The following is a 24,209-nucleotide window of genomic DNA, read 5'->3' as shown; positions in this document are numbered from 1 at the left end:
TTAAGAGTACCTGCTTCATTGGGATTGCCAAGTAGCACATCAGCAACCAAGCAAACGCCTTGCTAAGGTCCATATTCATGAGATGAAATGTCCAGGACCCTGTTCACGTCCTTACACACCAGCCCAGATTACAAACTATCCCTTACAGAAATTGCATACTTTCTTTTTGCTAAAGAACTCTTTCTCCCTTCCTCCCTTTGCAAACAGCCAATACTGGAAATTAAACCCAAACTCTCATGCATGTTAGGCAAATGCTCCACAGCTGAGCCTCAGCCATTGCGGGGCACAATTTTGATTGGGTGTTGGCTTTAAACTCAGGCAGTCTTCCTGCCTCAGCCTCCCAGAGTTCTGGGATTATAATCCGTGTCACCATCTCAGGCACCCATAAATTCTTCTATCTCATCCATCAATCCATAAATACTGATTGCTACTTTGCGCCCAGTTCTGGATAATTGTTAAAACACATGAATAGGGATGGCATGGAGAAAGAAGAATCATGAAAGGAAATGGAAGAATCATTTTTTACTTACTATATCAAGAGAAATATTTTTGCTAGTCTTTCAGCATCACTTATCTTAAAAATTGAGTCTTGGGGGGCTGGGGATTTAGCTCAGCGGCGTAAGCACCTGCCTTGAAGCAGGCGGTCATGAGTTCGATCCCCGGTACCGAATAAAATGAAAAAGAAAAAAAAAAAAATTGAGTCTTGGGAAAAGAAAGGCCCAAGAATGTCTGTCCAAGAACCTCTTAATGTTTAAAGAAAAATGTCTCTGCACCATTTAAATTGGAGGTGTGTTTTATATATTGTATTTTCTGACACAAAAAATCTTCTTTGGAAATCTTAATCAGAACTACTTCTAAAAAAAAGGGAAAAGAACAGGATGTTTTGGTACTGGAGATTGAACCCGGGACCTCTTACATGCTAAACACATGCCATCCCGCTGAACTGTACCCCAGCTTCTGACATTGTTTTCATGTATTATTATTTTTACATTGAGTGGGGATGATCTTGTCGCTGTCCCAAGGGTAGAAATCTGGGCCTGCCTTGGAAATGTGAGGTGGCTGAGCACCCACCCCTCCACCCTGTCAGCTCCAGCCTGGCATCCAAACATCTCCTTCGGGTGTCAGGAATGTTTGCTCAAGTTTCAGTGGCTCCTGTGTGTTCTTAAAAAACTACAGCCGGCTGCTTAGAATTGATTTTAAGTGGAGTTTGGCGTGCTACTCCCTACCGTCTGCTCCAGCTAATCAGGAGGAAATGAATGTTGCCTCCGAGCCACATGCTCACTGACTGAACCGTGTATTCTCAGTGCTTTTGGAAGGCTCTGCAGTGCAGGGGAGCCGGCCTGAAGGGCCTTCTCCTGGGCTATCTTCTCGGCTTTCGAAGTGTGAAAGACGCTGGCACAGCTCTGTTCTGAGATGAGTGACTTTGTTGTCCCTCTGCACTGCCTCTGTGTGCTGGCTAAACAGCTGACTTTAGCTGATATTTGCTGATACCTGCAGGAACCGAGGCGGACTCCAGACTAACAGACAACCCTTCTTTTGGCGTAGAGTTTTTGTCCCTCTGCCAGTTCAAATGAGGCTCTTCTTTTGTGTGTGCAACCACAAACTGCCTCTGCTGCTCGCTCTGGATTAGTCACACAGAAGGCCCAACTGTTTGATATGTATCAGTGGAGAGTTAAAAACCTAAGACCTAAACCTTAAATAACAAGAGGAAGAAGGATAATTCCTTATCAGCTGGTGTGTCCTGAGGTCTTGGAATAGATACTAGCTCTGCCTACCAAGCGGAGTTGCACCCAGAGTTCTGTAAAGTCACTGGGGTATTCGCCCCCTCAGTACGCTGGTTAGACTTTAAGACTGGTCCTGCGACTACCAAATCTTATACACACTGCCACAGTGCACACACAAATAACATTAGTAAGAAACCCCCATTATCAAGTGGAAACAGCTCCTTTCCAAAAAGAAATTTCTATCTCTTAAATTACTTTTTTGTTGTTTTTTGCTGGTGCAATATCTTGAAAATATGCATCCTAACCCTCTTATTATCAGCCATCCTCATATCCTGGTAACTACACATATGGCTGAAGACATTTCATATCAGCTCAGTCTTGGCCACTGGATAACCCACTGGACACTGGGCCTAGACATCCTCTATTGTAACAAACGCCTTCGCAGTGGTGGGAAACTTGGCAGAGCTGAGAGTTTATTTGTGGGTAGCCTCACACAGACACCCTTCTATGGAAGGGCCAGTAAAGAGCCTGTTAGAAGCAGTTGATTCTGACTTTAAATCCCAGTCACAGGGCAGGATGCTGAATGAAATTTTTGGGTACCCTCATTTGGGGGATTTTGTGAAAATTACAGGTCATGATGTTTGTAAGTTGCCCGCCATACTGTCTAGCATACAAATTAAACTGTGGCTATTTTATCATTTGACATTCCCTACCTTTAGCTTACCATATGAATTTAAGGTCTAGTCACTGTCATTGATCTTTACAGACATACCATTCTTCCTTAAACTCTAACTCAAGGCCTGGGGTGTTGTGTTTGCTTTTCTCTTTTTCATTATGACACTTAGGAATGTGTGAGATAAGTGGTCTTAGAGAGGGGCAAAAGTCACAGATTTGCTTTCAGATAAGACACTTGAATCATCCTGAATATTCAAGTCTGTGACCAGTTACAGATCTGCAGAGGGATCAGATTCCATTCCCCTTGCACCCATTACAAATCACATTGCCAGAACAGTTCCTAAGGTCAAATCCTGGCTACAGAGCCAGCTGGTGTCCCCAGTTTATGCCCAGAGGTGAAGAACTCCAAGAGTTCTGCCTGCGTGTGGATGAGTTCATCTCCTTCACCACCACCCCCAGGGCTGTGCACACACCCCTGGTTTTAAAATGTTGATATGCACATGGTGTTTGTTTCCTTAAAGAGACCTACATATTTGCTTAGACTTACACTAGATTTTACCAGGGGAAATGAGCCCATAATTTAATCAAACTCAAACCTTAGGCACTAAACATTTCCAAGATAGTTTATTGGTCACCAATCAATTTTTATTGAGGCACCACATTTGGGGGCTTGTTGCCTTTTTACCTATCAATAAGGTGGTTATTGGTTATCATTCATTAATGGTTTTTAGGTATTTAAACTTCCAGTGGTTTATTACAGTATAGGAAATTGTAATAAATATTTCTCAGAAATCAAGGCACACTCTAAAAGGACCAGTGCATGTTAATTCTCTGCTTCCTACTAACATAAGTATTACTTGTTGAAAAGTACTTTAGGGGCCAAGGATATAGAGCAGCAGCCCAGCGCCTGCCTGGCAAGCGCAAGGTCATAAGTTTGATCCCTGATACAAAAAGAAAAGTAGTTTAAAAGATGATATATCATTTTTGGTGATTACTTATTTTCAGAGTGATACAGCAACAAATTGTTTTCTGTCTAACGACTTCTATTCAAAGGTGAAATGATATAAAATAATCTGTCCTTATCATTCATTATTTATGGATAGTTGAGTAAGGTGGGAGCTATTTATAATATGCAGGAGCAAGTACTGAACCAGTGGGATTTCATGCACTTGGTGTTAGCAAAGATACCAACTGCCAAAGCCTCTGATAAGTCCCATTTCAAGCCAGCAGAGTCTGGATAATACCAAACCACAATGCAACAGTTAGTACGCGTGAACTGGCAGTACTGCCAAATTGAGTTACCATTCTGACCCAAAATAAACACCCTGGAGTTATTAAACAAGGCTAAGTCACCCCTCTGCAAGGTATGTAGTAGGTGTAGCTGGTGAGTTAGACAGACTCTTTGATTTGTCAACACAGTTTTAAACTACTGCCGTTTCTCCAAAGCCAGGGGTCAGAAAGGTCAAAGAGAAGCTTTAAAGTGTATGATAACATTGTCTGTTGTTGGGGACATATGGTATTTGCTAACAAACGACAGACAGGGTGATTGTTAAATGAGATCTGCTCTATTCTGGACCAGTCTGGACACAGGATATAAAGGACCCCTTTTATCCCAACTTCACCACTAATTTCCTGTCTGTAGGAAAAGTAGCTTAAGGTCTTTGGACCTCAATCTCTTCATAAGTAAAAATGGGAGAGTAGTAAAGATACTTCTTAAATTTCTGTCAGACTTTTTAAAACCACGTGATTCTGGAAAGGCTCAGAGGATAGCAGATGCTGATTTAAACAGTTATTTCTTGAGAAAAAGTCACAGTAAAAATGGTTTTCTTTCCAGTTAGGGAATCTACTCATTATCATTTCTTAATTGACAAGGTGTCAGAATTTCTCAGGTTACAGTAAAAATTAAATACGGAAGAGAATTATTAAGCCAAAGAATCAAGTAAGAACTAAAGTCACAGAAGGGATTTGTTAAAATTTAAAAATTCATTGAATCAATTTAACAAGCATTAGATTGTTAGGGTGGTCTTAGTTTTCAGTGTACCTTTCCCCTCAACTCTTAAGTAGAATCGGAAAGGTGCTGCGCTGACAGCGAATATTTTTGTCTTCACAGAATTCAACCCTATGGAGGGGGCTCCATACAGCCAGCTAAAGATGGGGTCTTCCGTGAAGAGAGTAGCATGCCCTGTGTTTGATATGATGCTGGCATGTTTGTTTCTTTGAAAACAGCAATTTTTTTTTATGAAGAAAGCGTTTTTGAAATCACTTAATGCACTTATTTTTAAAGATGAAAAAAACAAGATGCAAAAGGTTCCCAGTATTATTTCTCTTTTGATCAGACTGACACTGAGATATTGCAAAGGAAAGATCTGGAATATGTATTTGGGTATTCTACTTACCAGTAAAAGAAATGGATCAATATATTTCATAGGAGCCAATTTTACCTTGGCTTAAAGGCAATAAGGATAATTCTCAAATTCTAAAATAGTCTTTCTAGTCTTTTTGACAGAGGTGTTAACATATTTGGAAAAAAGTCTTTTCTAATGGTTAATACTAACAAGAAAACCTTAATCCACAGGACAAATCCAGACTATGAGCATCATCTGCATCTGCAGGGCAACCCCACAGTGCATTATTTTGCTGGGTCTGATAAGCTTCATTTCTCTATAAGGAAGCAACCTCCACTTGTAGACATGATTACTGTTTATAGAAAGGTGTCATAGCATAGCAAAATTAGAAATAGACTAAGTGCAAAGATATTTATAGGTCATGCTTTTGACTTTGGTCTTTCACACTAGAAATGCTTATGTCTTCTCTGACATTGCTCTTCCATTTTAACATAGGATTGTCACAGTCAGAGCATCTAGGTTAATGTTTATCAATAGCAGGTATACCAAACCCCTCAAAACCCCAGTAGAAATAATCTCACACCCCATCTTTACAAAGGAGGGAACCGAGACCCCAAGCAACTTTAAGTTATTTAGAGTTAAGAAGTGGAGCAAATTGGGAGTTGGACATCCAGCGTACAGGTATGCCTAATGTGCTATTTGTTCCTCTCCTAGTTTTAAAACCTTTGTCTCATATCTGCCGTCTCAAAAAAATGAAGATGATGTAAATAATGCTCTGACTGTGATACTTGGAATAAAGCCAGCAGAGACTTACTGACATGATTATGTGTTATGTGGCTGTATCTAGAAGTCACATTCAGATTTGATGACCATCAGGCAATTCATGTTTTATTGGTCTTGGGACAAGTGTACGATGCTTTAACAAAATCAGTTTCCAGACACCTAGAACAAACATCAGGTAAAGTTTTGAAACAAAGCCCTGTTGGCTCCACGGCCTAAGACTTACGGTGTTTGCTTGCTTGTTTCTCCTCATAGAAATATGAGCTCAGCTGGCCCTGAAGGGAGGAAAGTGATGAGAAGATGTGATGGACTCATTGACTCACTGGTGCATTACGTCAGGGGGACCATTGCAGACTACCAGCCCGATGACAAGGTGACTTTGGACACGTCTTACCTGTTGAATGACCTGTTTTGACTTACAGAGATGCTTTAGAACATTCTTAAAATACCCTACTTCACTTTAGATTCATGCTCTGACTCATGTGTTGAACTTTCGGTTTGCTATACATGCTTAGAAATACTAAAATCTGTCAAGCCTTACTTTCCTATTTCTAACTACCTATTGTTTTTGCTTCTTTTTTGAGGCAGTAGCAGTTGAACCCAAGGGTACTCTGCCACTGAGCTACATCCCCAGCCCTTTTTATTTTTTACTTTGAGATAGTCTGACTAAACAACTCATACTGGCCTTGAATTTATGATCCTCCTGCATCAAGTAGCTGGGATTATAGGTGTGTACCACTGTAGTAGGCTCCAATTGCCTGCCCAACAACTCAGTGCAAGGATTCAAAAGGAGCCCAAATGCTATATGTATTGCAGTAAAATTACATCGATCTTTTTCCTTCATCCCCAAATTTGCTCTTCCTCTGTATAATGCTTCTTAATAAATTTCACCACTTATTAAGAGAAGATAGAAATCACTCACCTCTGTAATTCCAGCACTCTGGGATGCCAAGACAGGACAATGGCAAATGGGCATCTTTGCAGTTTAGAGAGACTTTGTATCTAAAAACAAAAAGGCCTTGGGATGACTGCCCAGTACTGGATGGTGGCAGGGACGGAAGGTAGCAGTCTGAGTACTCTCAGGCTACCCTTCCCTCAGGTGCCATAACCCTAAGACAGCAAGTCATGTGCATTCTACCTCTGAAAGGGGTTTTAGTTCCTCCATTCTTCATTAATACTACTATTGCTCTCTTGGCTTTTGTATCTTTCATTCTGATTATTGCAGTAGCCTCCTGCCATCCCTCTGCAGGATGTCACCTTCTTCAGCTCAGAGTGGCTGCTGAGTTGTGGATCTAGATACACAGTCATCCAGACATACTCTAAATTAGATTCCAAGGGCTGGGGCAGCTCAGTGGCAGAGTTTTCTGAGCATTTATAGGGATCTAAGTTCAATCTCTAGTACTGAAAAAGATGGAAGACAAGAGGAAAGGAGCTTACAGGGAGGAAAGATGGACCTCGAAAAGCTCACTCCTATTTTAAGAAATTCAGCCTCTGCTGAGTTTTTGTTTTATTGTTTGGTACGAAGGGTCAGACTTCACGACCTCACGCTTGCCAGGTAGGCACTTATGCCACTGAGCTAAATACTCAGACCTCAGCCTCTGCTTTTTAGCAGTGTGCTCATGACCATTTGATCTAACCTTCGCCTCTGCAGTCGGGCTCAGTAATTCCATATATTTACCCCAAAGTGTCCTGCATCAAGCAGACCCGGTGGCACAAGGAAGCCTTGTAAGAGCTGAAGCCTGCTAAGCCCCATAATACCACACCTGCAAGAGGGTGTTCACACATACGTCACTAAAATCCTGTCCTGTTTCCTTCCTCAGGCCACAGAGAACTGTGTGTGTACTCTTCACAACCTCTCCTACCAGCTGGAGGCGGAGCTCCCAGAGAAATATTCCCAGAATATCTACATCCAAAACAGGAATATCCAGACTGACAACAGCAAGAGTATAGGGTGCTTTGGTAGTCGAAGCAGGAAAGTAAAAGAGGTATATTAGGAAGTCTTGGGTGTAGGGGGTAGAGACAGAAAGAGAACGTGTGTGTTTCTGCCTACTTGGTATACATCGAGCACTACTGTAGGAACCTATTTTAGGTTCTTTTAAATCATAGGGGAGGTATGTTATGGATACCTTCACTTAGCAGTGAGGAAATAGAAGCACAGAAAACATAATTAATTTCCCCAAGTTAATTCAACAAAATAAGAAAGTGGAAGTGATAGACTTTGATCTTTGGCCGTCTGGCTATAGATTTGTATTAGCCATTGATCCAAATTGCAGTATACCCTGTAGGTTAGGAACTGACAGTGCAGTATAAGCAACTGTGTAGACACTACTCAAGCAGCAAAAGTAGCCCTGATACTTGGCTGTGCACATTCTGAAAACAAACTTCAGACACACCAAAAGTGAACCTCTGGGAAGGAAAACACACTTGTTTCCACACTAACATGAAAACTGAGAAGATGGAACCGCCCTGTTACTCTTAGTATCATTTGTGAACTTGGAGAACAGTTGATAAACTTAGAACCCCAGTGCTACCCTGAGAACTTTACATGACTGAAAGATTTCTTATCTTCACAATAGAGGTGACTAATTTAGTGTTTAGCTTAAAAGTAGCCAGAAAACCCATTTTAGAAAAACTCACGCTATGTAAATGTAAAGTGGGGAGTGTGGGTTGTTGTCAGGGAGAAATAATAATCGTGAGCAAAAAGTTAAGTGTTGGAAATCATCCATATTTTTAAATATATTTAAATTTATAATTAAATCTGTATTATATTTAAATATACTATATTTTAAATTTTTAAATGCTTTTTAAATTTCCACTTAAGAATTTATGGGAATTGTTGATTTGGCCAGGCACTATTTCTGGTCTGCTGTTGTAATCTTGGATTTCCCTGTGTATCATTAGCAATATCAAGATGCGCCAATGCCAGAGGAAAAGAGCAACCCCAAGGGCGTGGAGTGGCTGTGGCACTCCATCGTGATTAGGATGTACTTGTCCTTGATCGCCAAGAGCGTGCGGAACTACACGCAGGAAGCATCCTTAGGAGCCCTGCAGAACCTCACAGCGGGGAGTGGCCCGGTGAGTATACACTGGCTATTCAACTTTTCTAGATATCAGTTTCACAGAGGACAGGATCAGAGACACAAGGTACGAGCCTGAGGAAGGAGCTAAAGATTCCCCTCTTGGGTCAAGCCTATTTTCAGAAACTGCCAGGGAGTCTTTCGGTAGGCCAGGACTTCAGCCTCAGGTCTGTCTGGCCAGGCCAGGATGCAAGCCAGAGCACAAGATGCTCGCATTGCCTGCTCTGAGTTCCAAAGGTCTCAGCATCTGACCTTTGGCTGGTTTATGGAAAGAAAAAGAGAGATCTCCTGTTTCCTGGAACGGAGCTATCAGGGTGGATCTTGTCTTCCTTCTCTCATCCCTGGACCCACGTGCTCTGGGGATCACTGTGACTCTCCATCCTCTGCTCCATTTTCCTTGTTCTCAAAGATTCCGCTCATATGTATGGTAACCAGGAAAGTCAGGGATTTTTTTCAGGCTTATGGCTACCAGCCCAGCATCCCACTGGACAAAGCCATTTTCCCGGGAGTACCACGAAGCCCAGAGCAAGTGTGTCTCACTGACCTGAGCCTCTCAACCAGTGCGCCAGGTTGGCCAGGGCTGGTTACCCATCTGGGGCTGCATGCTTGAGCCATGGAGACTGAGGCACGTGGGCATGGGCAGCATGGTGAAGGCATGGCTCCCTCCAGGAAAATGCAGTGTTCTGACCCAAAGCAGGAGGGAGGGATGCTGAGCTGCGAAAACAGCAGGTGTCTGCTCAGGGTGGAATCAGAGATGTCTGTGCCATTGTGTCCTGGAAATTCAGCTCCACTGTAAAAAGCTTCTTCTCTTTCCAGATGCACTTACTGTATCTCAGCAAAGTGAAAATGTATGAAGCAGTCGATGTATATTATGCCATGTTACGTATTTAGGAATTCCATACATAGTCATTTGAACTAAGCTCATATTCTTTGCCTTGATCATAAAATCATTACAATAAACTCTAAAATAATTCATTATATATTATTTATTCCCACAGAACAAACTACTCTTGTAGGGATCAAAAATACTATTTATTCTGTGAGAACTCATATTTACTTTTATATTAAGTATTCACTCAGAAGTTTGCTTTCTGTTCTGAATAACATTGTGAAATGATAAAACCAGTATTTGTCCTATCTTAACATCACAGTTAGGATTATAGCCAAATGTCCTCCCTTTTTTTTTTTTTTATTTTATTTAAGGAGAAAACGAAAAAAAAAAAAAACAGAAAAAGGGTACAAGTTATACAGAATTTCAGAAAAAATAAACAGTAGCAAATCACTAGTTAATACATTACATATTGTCATCTTAGAAATAGTTGTTCAAGTTACAAAATTAAAGCATATAAAGTGGACATTCAAACAGTGAGACTGCAAACAATTCTGTTCAATGATCCAACAAAACTCAGTAATCTGGTTATCTATCTTATACACTTAAATATACATACAGTTGTGTCCTTTAGAGCACTTTCTTTTCCTCTTTTGTACAATGACAATTACACATTTTGGATTTTATTACTCCCACAGTTCTTATTACTTTTTTTTGAAGAGAGTAAAACCAAATGTGACATAACAAAACAGTCAGTCAAATCAAAAGGATGGACATAATACATAATGTAAAAACAAAATACAAGGTGATCAACAATGGTTACCATAATGTCTCTTGCTATCTTAAAAAGAATTGCCTATATCATTAGTTATAATAAAATTGAACAAAACAATAAAGAACAAAACCAATAAAACCAAAATATTGGATACATTACAGGACTTCAAAAGAAGATAATAGTCAGCCAGAATGGGCGTCATAATGAATCTTATTGTCTTCACAGTTGTTGCCTATACTTTCAAACTTGGTACTATCAAACAAAACAGAATAGAGGAAAATCAGTCAAAACAAGAGGATGAGAGCAATACAAGATTTCAAATCAAGTTAATAGGAAATCAAAGTGGATTACTATAATATATCCTGCTATTTTTATTTTTCCCTTAATTAAAAGGATAAAAATTAAAAAGTAAATAATAAAAGAAAGGAGATTGAGATAAAAGAGGGCATAACAACAAAACAGCGCAGGTCAAAACATAACCATTTAAGCAAAATATTTCACCACAAGATAATCCCAACATAAAAGTAGTTACCATAGTGTCTCTTTCCTTGAAATCTTTAAGTATAACTTGATATACTGTAGCATCAAACATATCAAGACAATGTAAAACCATTCAAGAGAATGACAGTATTACAAGGTATTTAGAATCAACTAACAGAAAATGAACAATGGTTTCTGTATAATCTCCTTGTCTATAAAAGTTTTTGTTTATATTATCACATATAATAAAATCCAATAAGATACAACATGTTAAGACGATGGAGACAGAAGAACAAAAGCTTGATGGGACTTCAGAACAAGATGATATTAAATCAGCACTATCTATTATGATGTCTTGTTTTCTCCAAAATAGCCTTTCCTACATTCCAACCTTCTCTGCCTCATTTCTGTTGAGCTCTTTTTCTGTCATTAGTTGTCAGTTTGTCTTTATTTTGTTTTCTGCTCCATTCATTGTGGCCTCTCTGCCACTGTTTCTGTAATCTTGGTATTTTTCTTTTTTAGAATATCCTGCAATATTCTCTGTAGAGTTGAATTGTTGGTTGCAAATTCCCCTAGTTCCTCTTTATCCTGGAAGCACCTTGTTTTTCCATCAATTTCTAGGGACAGTTGTGTAGGATATATCAATCTTGGCTGGAGGTTATTATCTTTCAAAGCTTGAATTATTTTCCCCCACGCTCTTCATGATTGATGGTTTGTGCCAAGAAGTCTGCGGTAATTCTGATGGGTATTCCCTTGTAAGTGATCTGTTTCTTGTCTCTGATGGCTTTTAATATTCTATTCTTATTTGGATTTCTGGAATTTTGATTATTATATGCTTGGGTGTAGTTCTGTTTGGGTTTGTAGGTGGCTGGGGTCCTGTATGCCTCATACATCTGAGTATCTTTACCTTTTGCTAAATTAGGGAAATTCTCCTGGATTATTTCTGTGAATAGCTTTTGTAGTTCATTTGTTTGTGTCCCTACTTCTTCTTTTATGTTCTTAATTCTTAAGTTATAGATCCTCTTATCATCTTCTAACCTTTGTATTATTACTGTTTGTTTCCTTGTTATTTTTAAGAAGTTTTTCATTTCATGCTCCCACCTTACAAATCTGTCTTCCAGTTCAGATAATCTATTCTTAGTTTCTTTCAAGCTGTTATTCAAATGTCCTCCCTTTGATTTTCTGTAGAGTGGAGAGAAAGCAGAAGCTCCCTCCATGCAGGGAGTTCATGGCCTAGAGGGAAATAGTAGGGTCTAAGGTCACTGTGACCTTGAGAACAAGGGAGAAGGAGAGGAAAAGAGATACCTGGTGATGAAGGACTGTCTGAGCCATGCTAAGATGTTTGGTTTCTTTATGCAACAGAGAGTCAATAAAGGTTTTAAACCTAATATAGAACAGAATGAAGTTCAATTTTAGAAAGATCATTCTGGTGGAATGCTTTGAAATCCCATTCAGTGTTTAAGAACCAGTGGGTGGTTCAGCTACATTTGAGTTCCTCGTGGAGATGAGAAACTGTGTTTGCAGGCAGACCGGTATGAAGATGTTCTGTTTATTCTATGATATTTGGTAGCCAAGAATAACCACAGAAAAGACAAAAAGCAAAACTCAACCTAACATTGCAGCTTTGGTAAGTAGTTGAGAAATAAGCTAGAATGATAAGATGGTTAAGGATATAAAGGCAGTGTTTGATATAATATTCACATACTCCTCTATGAATATGGAAGTGAAGGAGAGGGAAGCCTGGGGTGAAGGGACGGGAGTTCTTGATGAGGCTGAAGAAGACGCGACAGGAGAGTGACAGGGAGAGCAAAGAAGCAGGAAGATCAATCAGAAGCTGGCATTTGTGAGTTCAGAGGCAGCTTATGTCTGGGTACACAGGCCCCCTGTGACCGGGGTGGGAGGCCGATGTAGAGACGAGGTGAAAGGCTGTGACTCAGGGAGGTGGGGACCAATGAGGTCAGCACTTTGCTCTGTTCAACTCCAGAGTCTCCAAAGCAAGCACGGCAGGCTACAGGGCTGACGGCAGTGCTGCAGACGAGCAAGGCTTCCACCCATGTGGAAAGACATCAGGGAAGGCGAGACCCTCAGCCTACCCAGCATGAGCGGTTCTAAGAGTTAATAGCTTCCTTCACAGTGCAGAGGGGGAAGGAGACTTCTCAGGGGACAGCAGTTAGTCTAACAGGATGTTCTGCAAATCACAGAAAGACAAGTTGTGATTCATTTGTGAAAGAACAGTTGTGATTAAACTTTGAGCCAAGAACACTTTGAGAATCTGATAAAGAGTAAAGACTATTTCCCTAGGAGCACTAATTATAAACAGAAGCAACTTTTAGGGACCTCCCCATCCCACCAGCCTAACCTTGATCCTAATTTAAGGACCACACTCTGGAAGGTAGCAGGAGAGAAGGCGAGGACTTCAGCCACGGACAGGGAGTGGGCAGTGTTTGAATGAAGCAAGCAGGCGATAAACACCTTGAAAGATGGCCAGGAATTTGGGGCATAGTAGCTTCAAGTAGAAGGAAATCCAGTATGAAGTCGCAAACATAAACAAGGACCCTAGAATTGAGGGTCTGTTGATGGCAGGAACAAGGGGGTCAGTATTTGAGCTCCCAAAAGACGGCTGGCCTGATTCAAGATGGGCATCTGACACAGAGTAGGGTTACAAATGCTCCAGACAGCGACACACTCCTTCCTTTCCTTTGAAAGCCCCATATCATTCTAAAAAATAAGTTGAGTTTTATTTCAAAATGAGTAAGTTCACTGAAATAGTAAAATGCTGAAACTTGAATTAGAAGAAACAGAAAAGATGACTCAGCCTTTAGCCAAGTACATAAACCAAAGCTATGGTCAAAGCCATCTCTCTCTATCTTTCCTCAGCTGAGCTGGTTTTAAGACACACACAGGTCCATGTGACTGCAGTTGTTGCGGCTCTGTGGCTAAAGTCTATCAAACCCGCAAAGAGTGGATTATTCTTGGATTACACACAGTTCAAGACAAAATTAATTTTAGGACATGGCCATAACTTTCTAAAATTGTTAAGGCAGTACAAGAAAAGGGGAGTCAGACCCCTTTAATTTATAAGCACAGATGCAAAACAGCAGTTAAGCAAATCCAACATTGCACCAAAAATATTGAAGAAAGTGTTTTTTATCAAGTAATTATATTGAAAAGCTAATGAGAATTTAAAGAAAATGCCTTCAGACTAGTTTCATGATGGGTCTAGTTTCTTTTTTTTGTCTTTTTTTGAGACAGGTCTCACTATGCAGTTCAGGCTGGCCTTGAGCTCACTTTGTAGCCCAGGCTGGTCTTGAACTCGAAATGATCCTCCCACCTCAGCCTCCCCAGTGTTGGGATTTCAGGCATGAGCCAGCACGCCCAGCTTGATGGGTCACAGTTTCTAAAATGTTTCCCTCAGCCTCTCGTTCTCTACAGAAAACCTAACAGTACGGTCGTGCACACTTAGTAACACGTCTCCCATATAGATGCCGACATCTGTGGCCCAGACTGTGGTGCAGAAGGAGAGCGGCCTGCAGCACACCCGGAAGATGCTGCACATCGGGGACCCCAGTGTAAGGAAGACGGCCGTCTCCCTGCTGAGGAACTTGTCCCGGAATCTCTCTCTGCAGAACGAAATTGGTGAGTCGGTAGCCAGCGAGTCTGCATGTAGCAAGCACACAGCAAAAATACAGGTGCAGTTAGACTCTGTCTGTGTCACATCTTCTCACAAGGATGAGCTGGAAAGGCAAGAAAAGAGCAGAAGGTAATAAATAGGCTTGGCTTTTGTGCCAGCAAATGTCAAGGGTCTCACTGGACCTCAAATTGAATTATGTGTTCGCTTTTATTTTTGTGAGACAGGGTCTTGCCAAGTTGCCCAGACTGACTTCAAAATCAAGATTTTCCTGAGTGCTGAAATTGCAGGTGTACACCATTGCACTCAGCTTGAATTTTTCTTAATATCCAGCTTTTTCGTTTGTTTGTTTTAATTGCTCACTGTCTTAGTTACATTGCTGCGACAAGGTACCCAACACTCAAAGTTAAAAAGAAAGAAAGTTTATTTAACTTAACAGTCTGTAGAGATTTCAGTCCATAGTTGGCTGACTCCAGGTCAGGGTGGCATGGCAGAGGGGCAAAGCAGAGGAGAAGCAGTTCATGGTGGGCAGTAGGCATCAAGGCAGTGAAATCTTCATCCCTCTTTTTGTCCCTTGTATTATATCCAGGCTCTACACCCTTACAGTAGGTAGCACCCATACCCACAGTGGGCCTTCATATTATAATCCTCTCCCAGAACTATGCCAGACCAAATCAGTGGGCTGATTTAGTAATCACACACTCTTAGTCCCAGCATCTCAGACTTAATCCCAGCATCACACACCCTAGATCCAGCCCTCTGAAAAACCCCACTTAAGACCACATGAGGCTTTGGGGATCATCTAGACACAAGCCATAACACTTCCAGAAGAGACATGTAGGCCATATTAATACTTAACAAAGTAAGTAACATAGTTGGCATTTTCCACCTGGTGGCCTTGCCATTCTGTGTTCACACAGCTTTAATCCACACAGATGTGGTTCAGGATGCTCTCTCCATGGCCTGCCTGAGCACCCTTTTCTAGGATGCTAAGGAAATGCTGCAACAGTTGTTTCCTTTAGATGCTGGGCAGTTTGTTAGACTTGGAAAAAGAAAGGATAGACAGGTTAAAAGACAAAAGGAGTGACTGACTGTCGCAGGTTTGGCCTAGTTGGCTTTTAGACTCAATACAAAGAAACACGCTTGCCTTCTTGGTGAGACTGTTTCTAACAAAGATAATCACTGTGGTAGAGGGTTGGATAACATAATTTTTCATTTATTCATTTATAGCAAGTATGTGATAATTGTTGACTCAAGGCTAAACTATAAAATGAGATTCCTAGGATGACAGTGCTGAAATTAAATGTGCTTCCTAATGTGCTGAAAATCAGTCCTGTCTAACAACCTAAATTCAGTCATTTAGACAATTCTACTATATTACAGACACATTTCTGCTCCTTTCTTGTAATGGATTAGATTCCAGAGCATGCACTCACTGCACACCAGGACCAGTGAAGTCCATGTGCTCATTAGAGTCACTTATTTTCAAAGGCAGCCAGCACTGCACTGCACAGGCCATGTCAGACAATGGTTCCATGCCTGTTGTAAAAGAAGGGAGAGCTGAAAACAACTCTGTGGACCCCAAACACCTTGCCAGGTGTGCTCTCAAAATTATGGAGTGTTCTCTCCTCATTGACTTGCGTGGGCTTTTGTGCTGGACTTCAATAGAGGTATATTATCCTCTTTTCTCAAATGAAAGGTTGAGTCCATCTTTAAAATGTTGCCAAGGTGACTAACTGCACTGCCCAGGCTCTGCACGTATCTACAAGGCTGAGTTTCTGTCTATCCTGGCCCTGCACTCCCCTGCCTAAGAGCTGGATGGAGAGCGCTGACCCACAGCTTTGGATGAGGGGGTTCCATGCTCTCCCTCACTCTACAGGTGACAGACAAGAGGTGTCTGCAGGATAAGTGTAGTTTTAAAGTCCCAAATTGGCTCTATGCTATGTATATAAATGAAGTGATTGACCCTTCTGGACTCTGTCAGTAGCCTGGAATAAGTGAGGACAGGTCGGATACACGCTCTGCATTTCTCTTGAGAGACTCTAGGCCAGGGGACTGTCCACGTGCTGACCTGCAACACAGTTTACATTTTCAGAAGCAAACATGGAACACGCTTTCCCAAAGCTTAAAGATAGGTGACAAAATGTCAGGTGTCAGAGAGGAGATGTGCTGGGTCTGCCTCCTACAGGGCCACCGCCAACCCGCATCACCATGGCGTGTCATTTCACTGCTGCACACCAAAGGCAATGATCGGTACTGCCAGGGTTTCTCCAGGACTGAGTAAAGCAATGAGTGTGCAGACACTGGGAAGCTGGGGGCCTATCTGCAGTCCCAGTTTCTATCCACTCATTATTACAGGTGTTTTCAGATGTCCAAACAGTAAGGATCTTATTTAGGTCCACAGTACAGAAAAGAGTAGAAGTATATCTATTACAGTTACATAGGTGTGTGTTCATGTGTGTTTGCGAGTGTGTGTCCAAGGATGATCGAGAGGTATAGTGAATGTTTAAGTTTTTAAACTTAATACAACAAAAGATATTTTCAAAATGATGGGAAAATGTGTTTGAAGTGAGAGGGACATCTTGGGTATTCTGAGGATATTAATAGCAGTGTATTTTTTACCGAAGTAAATTTTTAAAAAAATATGTATTCCCCATGTGTTTTGCACACACCCCATATGGAGAGACAGAATGCTGTACTAGATACACATCCTTCTATGCTGGGGATGGTGTCCAGCAGGGGACGCTGGACCAATGGGCACCACTGGGGTGATTCAGACTTCTCTCCACACTATCGTCATAACGCAGTGAAAGGAAAGTAGGCCTTTCATCCTGCAGTTTAGCCAACTGCCAGGCAGAGGCCTACTAATAATAACTAGAAAGACACACTGTGAACTCACTGATTCCCTCACAACACCCTTGTGAGGGTGGTTACGGCACAGCTGGGCAGTACAGCACAGAGAGAGCAGCGAATCACAGAACCTCGAAGCCGCAGAGCTGGGACGAACCTGAAGAGCTTGGTGTCACAGGTTGGGCACCGAGCTCACCTCCATGCCATGCTGTGTGGTGGAGGAGGAGGCGGGGTCAGGTCTCTGAGCAGGTGTCCGCCCTGTCAGTCAGCTCCAGGATATCCTTGGATGAAGACTTTTGGGGCCTTTTGCTGAGCATCTCTCAGCTTCAGGAATAATTACCAAAGCTGGAAACACAATGCTGAAAATCACAGTGATTTTCTTCCTTTCTGTGTTTCCAGCATTGATAATTATTCCTACAAGGCCATTTGTAATGCAGACAGATGCATATCCAATTACCTCCAGGATCACAGAGCGCAATAATAGTTGTATTTTATTTTTCATAATAACTCCTGTTGCCCAAAATATGTATCATAAGACAATTTCTGGTGAATCTTTGCATGTTCATCTCTCTTCTGTTACAATGAAAGATGCTAAACTCAAACCTGAGACCAAGAATTACATACACATGGTGAAAAAGAATATTTGAAATAGTTTCATTCCTCTTTTAAAACAGTAGGACTATTTATGCTTTTTTTAAACTTTGGAAAGTACAGATAAATTTTAAACATTTTTTAGATTGGCACTGATACTGTTGTGGAAAACAGTTCTGTTAACATTTTTCTGTAGTTCTCTTATTTGTACTTTGTTTTGTAATATTATGTATTCCTTATATAACTGTTTTTCACACAGAATATTAATACAACATTTTCTTGGTATACAGCCTTCCCAGATATGCTGTTGAAGGGATAGCATTCTTTGCAAGTATATTTTAACCCTATTCCTATGAGATTTAGGTTTTTTATAATTTTTCACTTACATATGATTCTGTCAGATCTCTATGGAAAGCATTTTCAGTTTTTAAACTGAGGTCTTCAAAGTCTATTCTCAGAAGTTGAACTGCTGAGTTGAAGAATATGAAAATTTTAAAATTCTTGGCATTTCTGTCAAATAGCTTTGTGGGATTGTCAAAGTTCTGGGCACAGAACAATCTTTTTTAAAATTTTTCAAACATGATGATTAGAGAAGTTACATCTTGCCATGTGTTTGTTAATCAACTGTGTCTCTTTTTGGAAATGTCCTTTACCCAAAGCGCATTGCAGTCTTGGGCTGAAGAAAACTCTTCCTAATCAAGTGTTCTTTTTCTTTCATTTTACAGCCAAAGAAACCTTACCTGATTTGGTTTCCATAATTCCTGACACAGTTCCAACGACTGACCTTCAGGTGGAGACAACAGCCTCGGCCTGTTACACATTGAACAACATAACCCAGAACAGCTACCAGCATGCCCGAGACCTCCTGAGCACCGGGGGCCTCCACAAGATTATGGCCATCAGTGCCGGGGACGCGTAAGTCCACGCCATTGCTCCATCCCCGTGTCCTTTCCCTACCATCACCACTGGGTCAGCCAGTTGGGTTGTAGGCTGAGAGACACTGGGTAGCCAGGCAAGTGAGAAACCAGGTCCACCAAGCTGCAGGGCGGCCTACTCTCTGTAAGGTACCAGGACAGACTGGGACTTCTCTCGACCTGATGAACTCCTTTCCCAGAGCTGGGATTTCAGAAAGGCAATGTTGAGCCGGGCAAGGCAGCACCTGTAATCCCAGCCCACTGAAAGGCTGAAGCATGAGGATCACAAATTCCAGCCCAATCTGGGCAATTTAGCAATTTGTCAAGATCTTGTCTCAGAATTTAAAAATTCTTTGAATATTTTGAATCTTAAATGTTTTGGGATTAAAAAGTCCAAAAGAGGCCAGGGATGTAGCACAGTGTGAAGGCCCTGGATTCAGTGGCCAGCACTGAGAAAGCAGAGCTCAGGCAAGGCACAGCTTCCTAGGAGCAGGATAACACCCTCGGCTTTGCGTAGATCGTTGAGGCCAGCATCACATCCACGGCTTCTCAGAAGCATGGACTGCACAGGAGTAGCGGGAAGGAGCCTAACAAGGTTGCTGTGTTCCTAGGTCTTCTCTGTCACATCTCTTCCACCTCTTATTCCCTTTCCAGAGTAGATGCAGTGCACAACCCATCTCTGTGTGCACCCAAATCATTACTGTCACAGAATGATGGGAGAGAGAGGGGGCATGAAGATAATATTTATTCAGAATTGTTTGATTTGTTACAAATAACTTTTCCTGGATGCTGAGAGTTGAACCCAACATGTTCGGCAAGTGCTCTAGCGCTGAGTTACATCCTAAGCCCTACATATTATCTTTGCAATAACCCAAGGAAAGCTGTTGTAACCAGATTCTGAGTCACAGAGCAGGTGAACCACGCCTGTTGTGGACAGGTGGCACTGGGCACACAGGGGTGCAGTCAGGGCTCTGGGAGCCCTGAGGGAACACAACTTCTCCCACCCCCACCCCACTGCCTTGAGCCCCTGCTACTCCGCAGCTCCCTCTGGCAAAGCTCCTGAGGCAGGAGGACTACAGTCAGACTCAGGTCGTGAACATGAGCTTAGAGCCCTGAGCAGGGCATTTGCCAGGAAGTGGGAAACACTGCCCTATCCTTGGAGGCTGGAGATCCCAGTTGCTCAGTCTTTGCAGAAAGAATGAATCATTGCTAAAAAACAGAAATGAGCCTTACAAGCAGTCATCCAATCTGTAAGCAGCCTGCCACCAGGTTAAGATACAATGACTGGAGCTATCTAAATAATCAGATGCAATAACCGTTGTACCTTAGCAAGATTAGGGTATGCTACTCTGTAACTTACCTGTCACCCTAAATGTCCTCACATGCTGTTCCAGGGAAGAAAGCAAAAATCATAACAAGATCCCTGTTACTGTTTCCTTACCAGAGTGTTGTGTATCTGACCTATCATTTAGGGCTAGCCTGGAAATTAATTACCATTTACAGCCTTGTATCTTTGAACAAACAGGTTCCCGGTGCCAACCAACCAATTTATAAACAAACTTCATGACTGTATTACTGTTGCAGTTTAAGAACTTTTTACACCTTCACCATGTGCAGTACCACACACCTGTAATCCCAGCACTTGTGAGGCTTAGGCAGGAGGATCATGATGAATTCCAGACCAGCTTGGACTACAGAATGATATTATCTCAAACAAAAAAATCAAGAAAAAAAGTTGTTATACTTTTAAATATTGGAGTCTTTGTGGATATATTTGTGCTTTGGTTACTACCAAGTGGCACTTAACAGTCCCAGAGGTATGAAAATATGTGCTGCCCCAGATGAGGTCTGCTCTGACCGCACTGCCGGCCAGGCTGGTATGGGAGAGAGCGCCTTTGGGCTGGCGCACAAAGCCCTGAGGCTTCTCCCTCGCAGTTCCTCTGTCCATGGATGCGTGTTTACAGACTGCTGATAATGGGAAACAGGCACACACACAGACACATGACCTTTGTCACTTTGTTTAAAAAGTAAGTCAGCCCTGGGCTAGTCAGTTGTGAAAAGAAAAAGATCCAAAAATGCACTGGTGTTTAGCCAGGATCCGTAAGCCAAGGATCCATGTGGAAGTGGACCATCAAAAGGGAACATCAGTGTCACACTGGGTAGTGACTTGAGTTTATAACCACTGTGAGTTTGGGCTTTGTGTCTTAACATAAAATGATTTAAAATTACACAGACAGTCACTGCCACAAGAATTTCTTATATTAATTTGAAAACTTTCTTTGACCTTGAAGCATGTAAATTTCTGCAGGACGCTTTCCTGTCTCGGTGTCCTGTTAAGCACACATTCTAAATGTGCAAATATAAATTATGTTCTGTAAATAAAATAGAAAATTGAAACCATATCTAAGGATGTATTCCTTATAAACCTCAACAATGTTCTTTACGAACTACTCATTTATTAACACTCCCCTAATGGTTTAGAGAGAGAAAGAGAAGAGAAAGGAAAGGAAAGGAGGCTGAAGTGTGGCTCAGAGTAGCGCACTTCCCAGTGTGTGTGAGGCCCTGGCTTTGATCCTCAGCACTACAATAAAAAGAAAATAAAGAGTGGCCTGTCTACAGCCTGAGGCAGCAGGTGGGGAGGACTCCCAGAATGTCAGAGGGGTGTCGGGGGCCTGCACACTGTCACCCATCTGAGAGTGTCCTCTTTTTCCAGCTATGCCCCCAGCAAAGCCACCAAAGCTGCATCTGTGCTGCTATATTCCCTGTGGGGGCACACAGAGCTCCACAATGCCTATAAGAAGGTAAGATGCCTGGCGGGGCGGGTGTCATGACGGAGCCAGGTCAGACTGGCCCGCTCGGCTCTGATGAGAAATCATGGAACCGCACTGTCTTGTGTGAGAATTTCTCACCCTTCACCTCTCCATCTGCTTATTCCCAAGGCTCAGTTTAAGAAGACAGATTTTGTCAACAGCCGGACTGCCAAAGCCTACCACTCACTTAAAGACTGAGGACAACTGGGCAGACTGTAAAAACTTCAGCCTCATCATCTCGGCCATGCAAAAACCCTCAAGGAAAGCACCTATTTTTCTACTGTCCAAACCAAGAATCCCCCAGAAGAAAGCACGCACTGTTTTTAGCCTTTCCTGTTGCCATGTTCCCATGATCCAGTAAACAAATAATCAGACCCGGGGTTTTAGTTGCAGAGGACTTTGTAAGTTTGCTGCCCGGAGCTACTGTGCTCTGCCCGCAGTGCTCCTCTTGGGGCTCGTACACCAGCGCGATGTATAAGGGAAGCTGTTGTGTCACTCAGGTTTTAAAAGTTTGATTTACATTTGTGTTCCTGGTTTCCACACACACTTCAGCACTGAGTCACCGGCATGTTGTTCAGATATGCTGCAACCCATCAAAAGTGTCAAGAAAGTCTCTGCAGCCCTCCTGAGGAAAGTGTCACAGAAAGTCATCTGTATGCTTCGTATTCATTTTTATCCCCTTGGCTCCTTTCCCCTCTGGTTTTAAATGAACTTGAAAAATTGATATTACAGAAGTGTGCATGACTGTGTGAAAAAGGAATTGGGAGGATGAGTTCACAGCAAGTTTAAACTGGGGTTCTGGAATCCAGGCTTTGCCCTTGGCGATGAGTACATAACCTGTGCTCAAGGAAGTACCGCGGTGAGATGCAAGCCTCATCTGAGTAGTGGGCTTCGGTGTGCTGTGTGTCCTGGGCCTTTGCAGCTTGTGCCATAGCTGAGGGATGAGGTGGGCTCTGTTCTGGAGCCCAGGAGCACCCCGGTCTCTGGATCAAGCTCAGTGAATGAGCCACCACACAGCTTGGTGCACCCCACATTTAGGAAGAAGGGGCCCACACATCTCCTGTGGTCGTTCTTCCTTACACTGATGTTGGAAGTCAAGACAGCTAGGAAGGGATGATGGAAAACTCACCTTGGGGAAGAGCTGGGGAAGGCACCACACAGCCCGCAAATGATGCTGCGATGCTCAGCTGGGAAGGTAACATCGCTGATTAGAACCATGTCAAATGTTATTCTAACAGGGCTTTGATCCAAACCACCTATGGGGAGTTAGTCTTCTCAACTCCGATCCTGCTGTACATTTGGCTTCTTTAAAGTTTGACAATATTTGGTATAAGAAAGTAAGAGAAAGAAAACCATCAGCTCCTTTGACCAGAAAAATATAATAGAAAATAAATTCTCACTTTCATTTTCAGTGTGTACTTAAGTCTTTGCGATAATTGGAACATAATAATTGTTTTTCAGTTTTAAAATTCAGTGAAGACAAGTTATTGACCTAGGCCAAAATGAAGGTATTTTGTTATAATTTTTTACATCTCCCCAAAAAAGAATTTACATCTTTTTTCTAGGTTTCTGACAATAAGCATTTAGAGTTTATTTATTTCTCCAGACAAATGATATATGCTCAGAAATTTCTGTGTGTTTTAAGACATTCGTAGAGCTTTCAGATATTAAACATGGAACAAAAGTAACATTGCCTGCACTGGCATCTATGTGTGTCTGACGTGTCTGACTTGGTATGTGTGGCAGATTACCATGGTAGCTGGGGATTTTACCTCATAATTTTCAACTGCTGAGTGTCTGATACTTTATAATTGTTAGTCTTTCTTCTATAAGGATTTTGGTTTGTTTGTTTGGCAGTATTGGAGATAAAACCCCAGGCCTTCTCACTTAGCTACATCCCTAGTCCTTTTATTGATTTTTATTTTGAGGCAAGCAAGGTCTTGCTACATTGTCCACGCTGTGCTAGAATTTGTGATGCCCCTGCCTCTGCTTTACAGAGTTACAAGTCCTCGTACTCCAGCAAGAAACATTTCCTGTTTGAACACATAGTGACAAAAGCACATAAAAATGGGGAAATGATCAAGTGGTTGTATGTGGGGGTGTGGTGCTGGGGATCAAACTCAAGGCCTTGTACTTAATAGGCAAGTGCTCTATCACTGAGACATACAGTGTGCTGAGCACTGTTAGTTTTAATGGATCAAGCGAGTCCGTGTCTGTGGAAGACAGGCTGTGTCTGAAGATCATGCCCTGTGTCCTCCATTTGCAGGCACCTCTGGACCTCACTCTGCAAGCACCCAGAGGGTGGGGGAGGAAAGCCTCACAGGATGATGATCAGTTTAACCACAGACCTAAGCACAAAGCTGCTTGGTTTTTTCTGTGCATTTCCAGCTGGGCCAAGGCCATTAAAGGAACAGAAAAGCCTCCTTGTTTATTTGTGCCAAGACTGTAAAGGGTTCCTCCCATGTCCCGAATTCCTAGTGTCTTCTGGAATCTGGCAGCTGCTATCTTGGTTCCCACCGCTGCGATCACAGGTTCCACTTGTGGAGATAATGCTGGATGTGAAGAGGGAAGCCACAGGCACAGCTTAATCTGGCTCTGAAGAAGCAGTTCCTGAGAGGAAAAGAGCCCAGAAAATAAGATATGTTTATGTTTACACATATTATGGGTAAGCGATTTCCTCTAAATAAATATGTAAAGGAATTCTGGCATTGGAATGAGGTCTGTGGCGCAT

At 42.1% G+C, this 24,209-nt stretch overlaps 1 protein-coding gene across 3 annotated transcripts in view; it reads left to right on the top strand.

Moving 5' to 3' along the window:
• The window catches only part of Pkp2 (plakophilin 2), a 79,473-nt gene extending 56,307 nt beyond the window's left edge, over positions 1 to 23,166 (top strand). For all 3 annotated transcript variants that reach the window (XM_003466762.5, XM_063254534.1, XM_063254535.1), the window contains 7 exons: positions 5,780 to 5,897; positions 7,345 to 7,509; positions 8,426 to 8,599; positions 14,168 to 14,321; positions 18,480 to 18,669; positions 21,382 to 21,469; positions 21,608 to 23,166. In XM_003466762.5, coding sequence (XP_003466810.2) covers positions 5,780 to 5,897; positions 7,345 to 7,509; positions 8,426 to 8,599; positions 14,168 to 14,321; positions 18,480 to 18,669; positions 21,382 to 21,469; positions 21,608 to 21,676 — 958 coding nt within the window. In that variant the 3' untranslated portion in view covers positions 21,677 to 23,166. The remainder of the gene's footprint in view (positions 1 to 5,779; positions 5,898 to 7,344; positions 7,510 to 8,425; positions 8,600 to 14,167; positions 14,322 to 18,479; positions 18,670 to 21,381; positions 21,470 to 21,607) is intronic.
• The last annotated feature ends 1,043 nt before the right edge of the window (positions 23,167 to 24,209 follow it).

Source organism: Cavia porcellus, unplaced genomic scaffold (genome assembly GCF_034190915.1).
Source record: "Cavia porcellus strain 051 isolate PalLab524CR breed Dunkin Hartley unplaced genomic scaffold, mCavPor4.1 scaffold_8, whole genome shotgun sequence".
Taxonomy (NCBI): Eukaryota; Metazoa; Chordata; class Mammalia; order Rodentia; family Caviidae; genus Cavia; species Cavia porcellus.
This window is presented reverse-complemented; position numbering and strand designations above follow the sequence as displayed.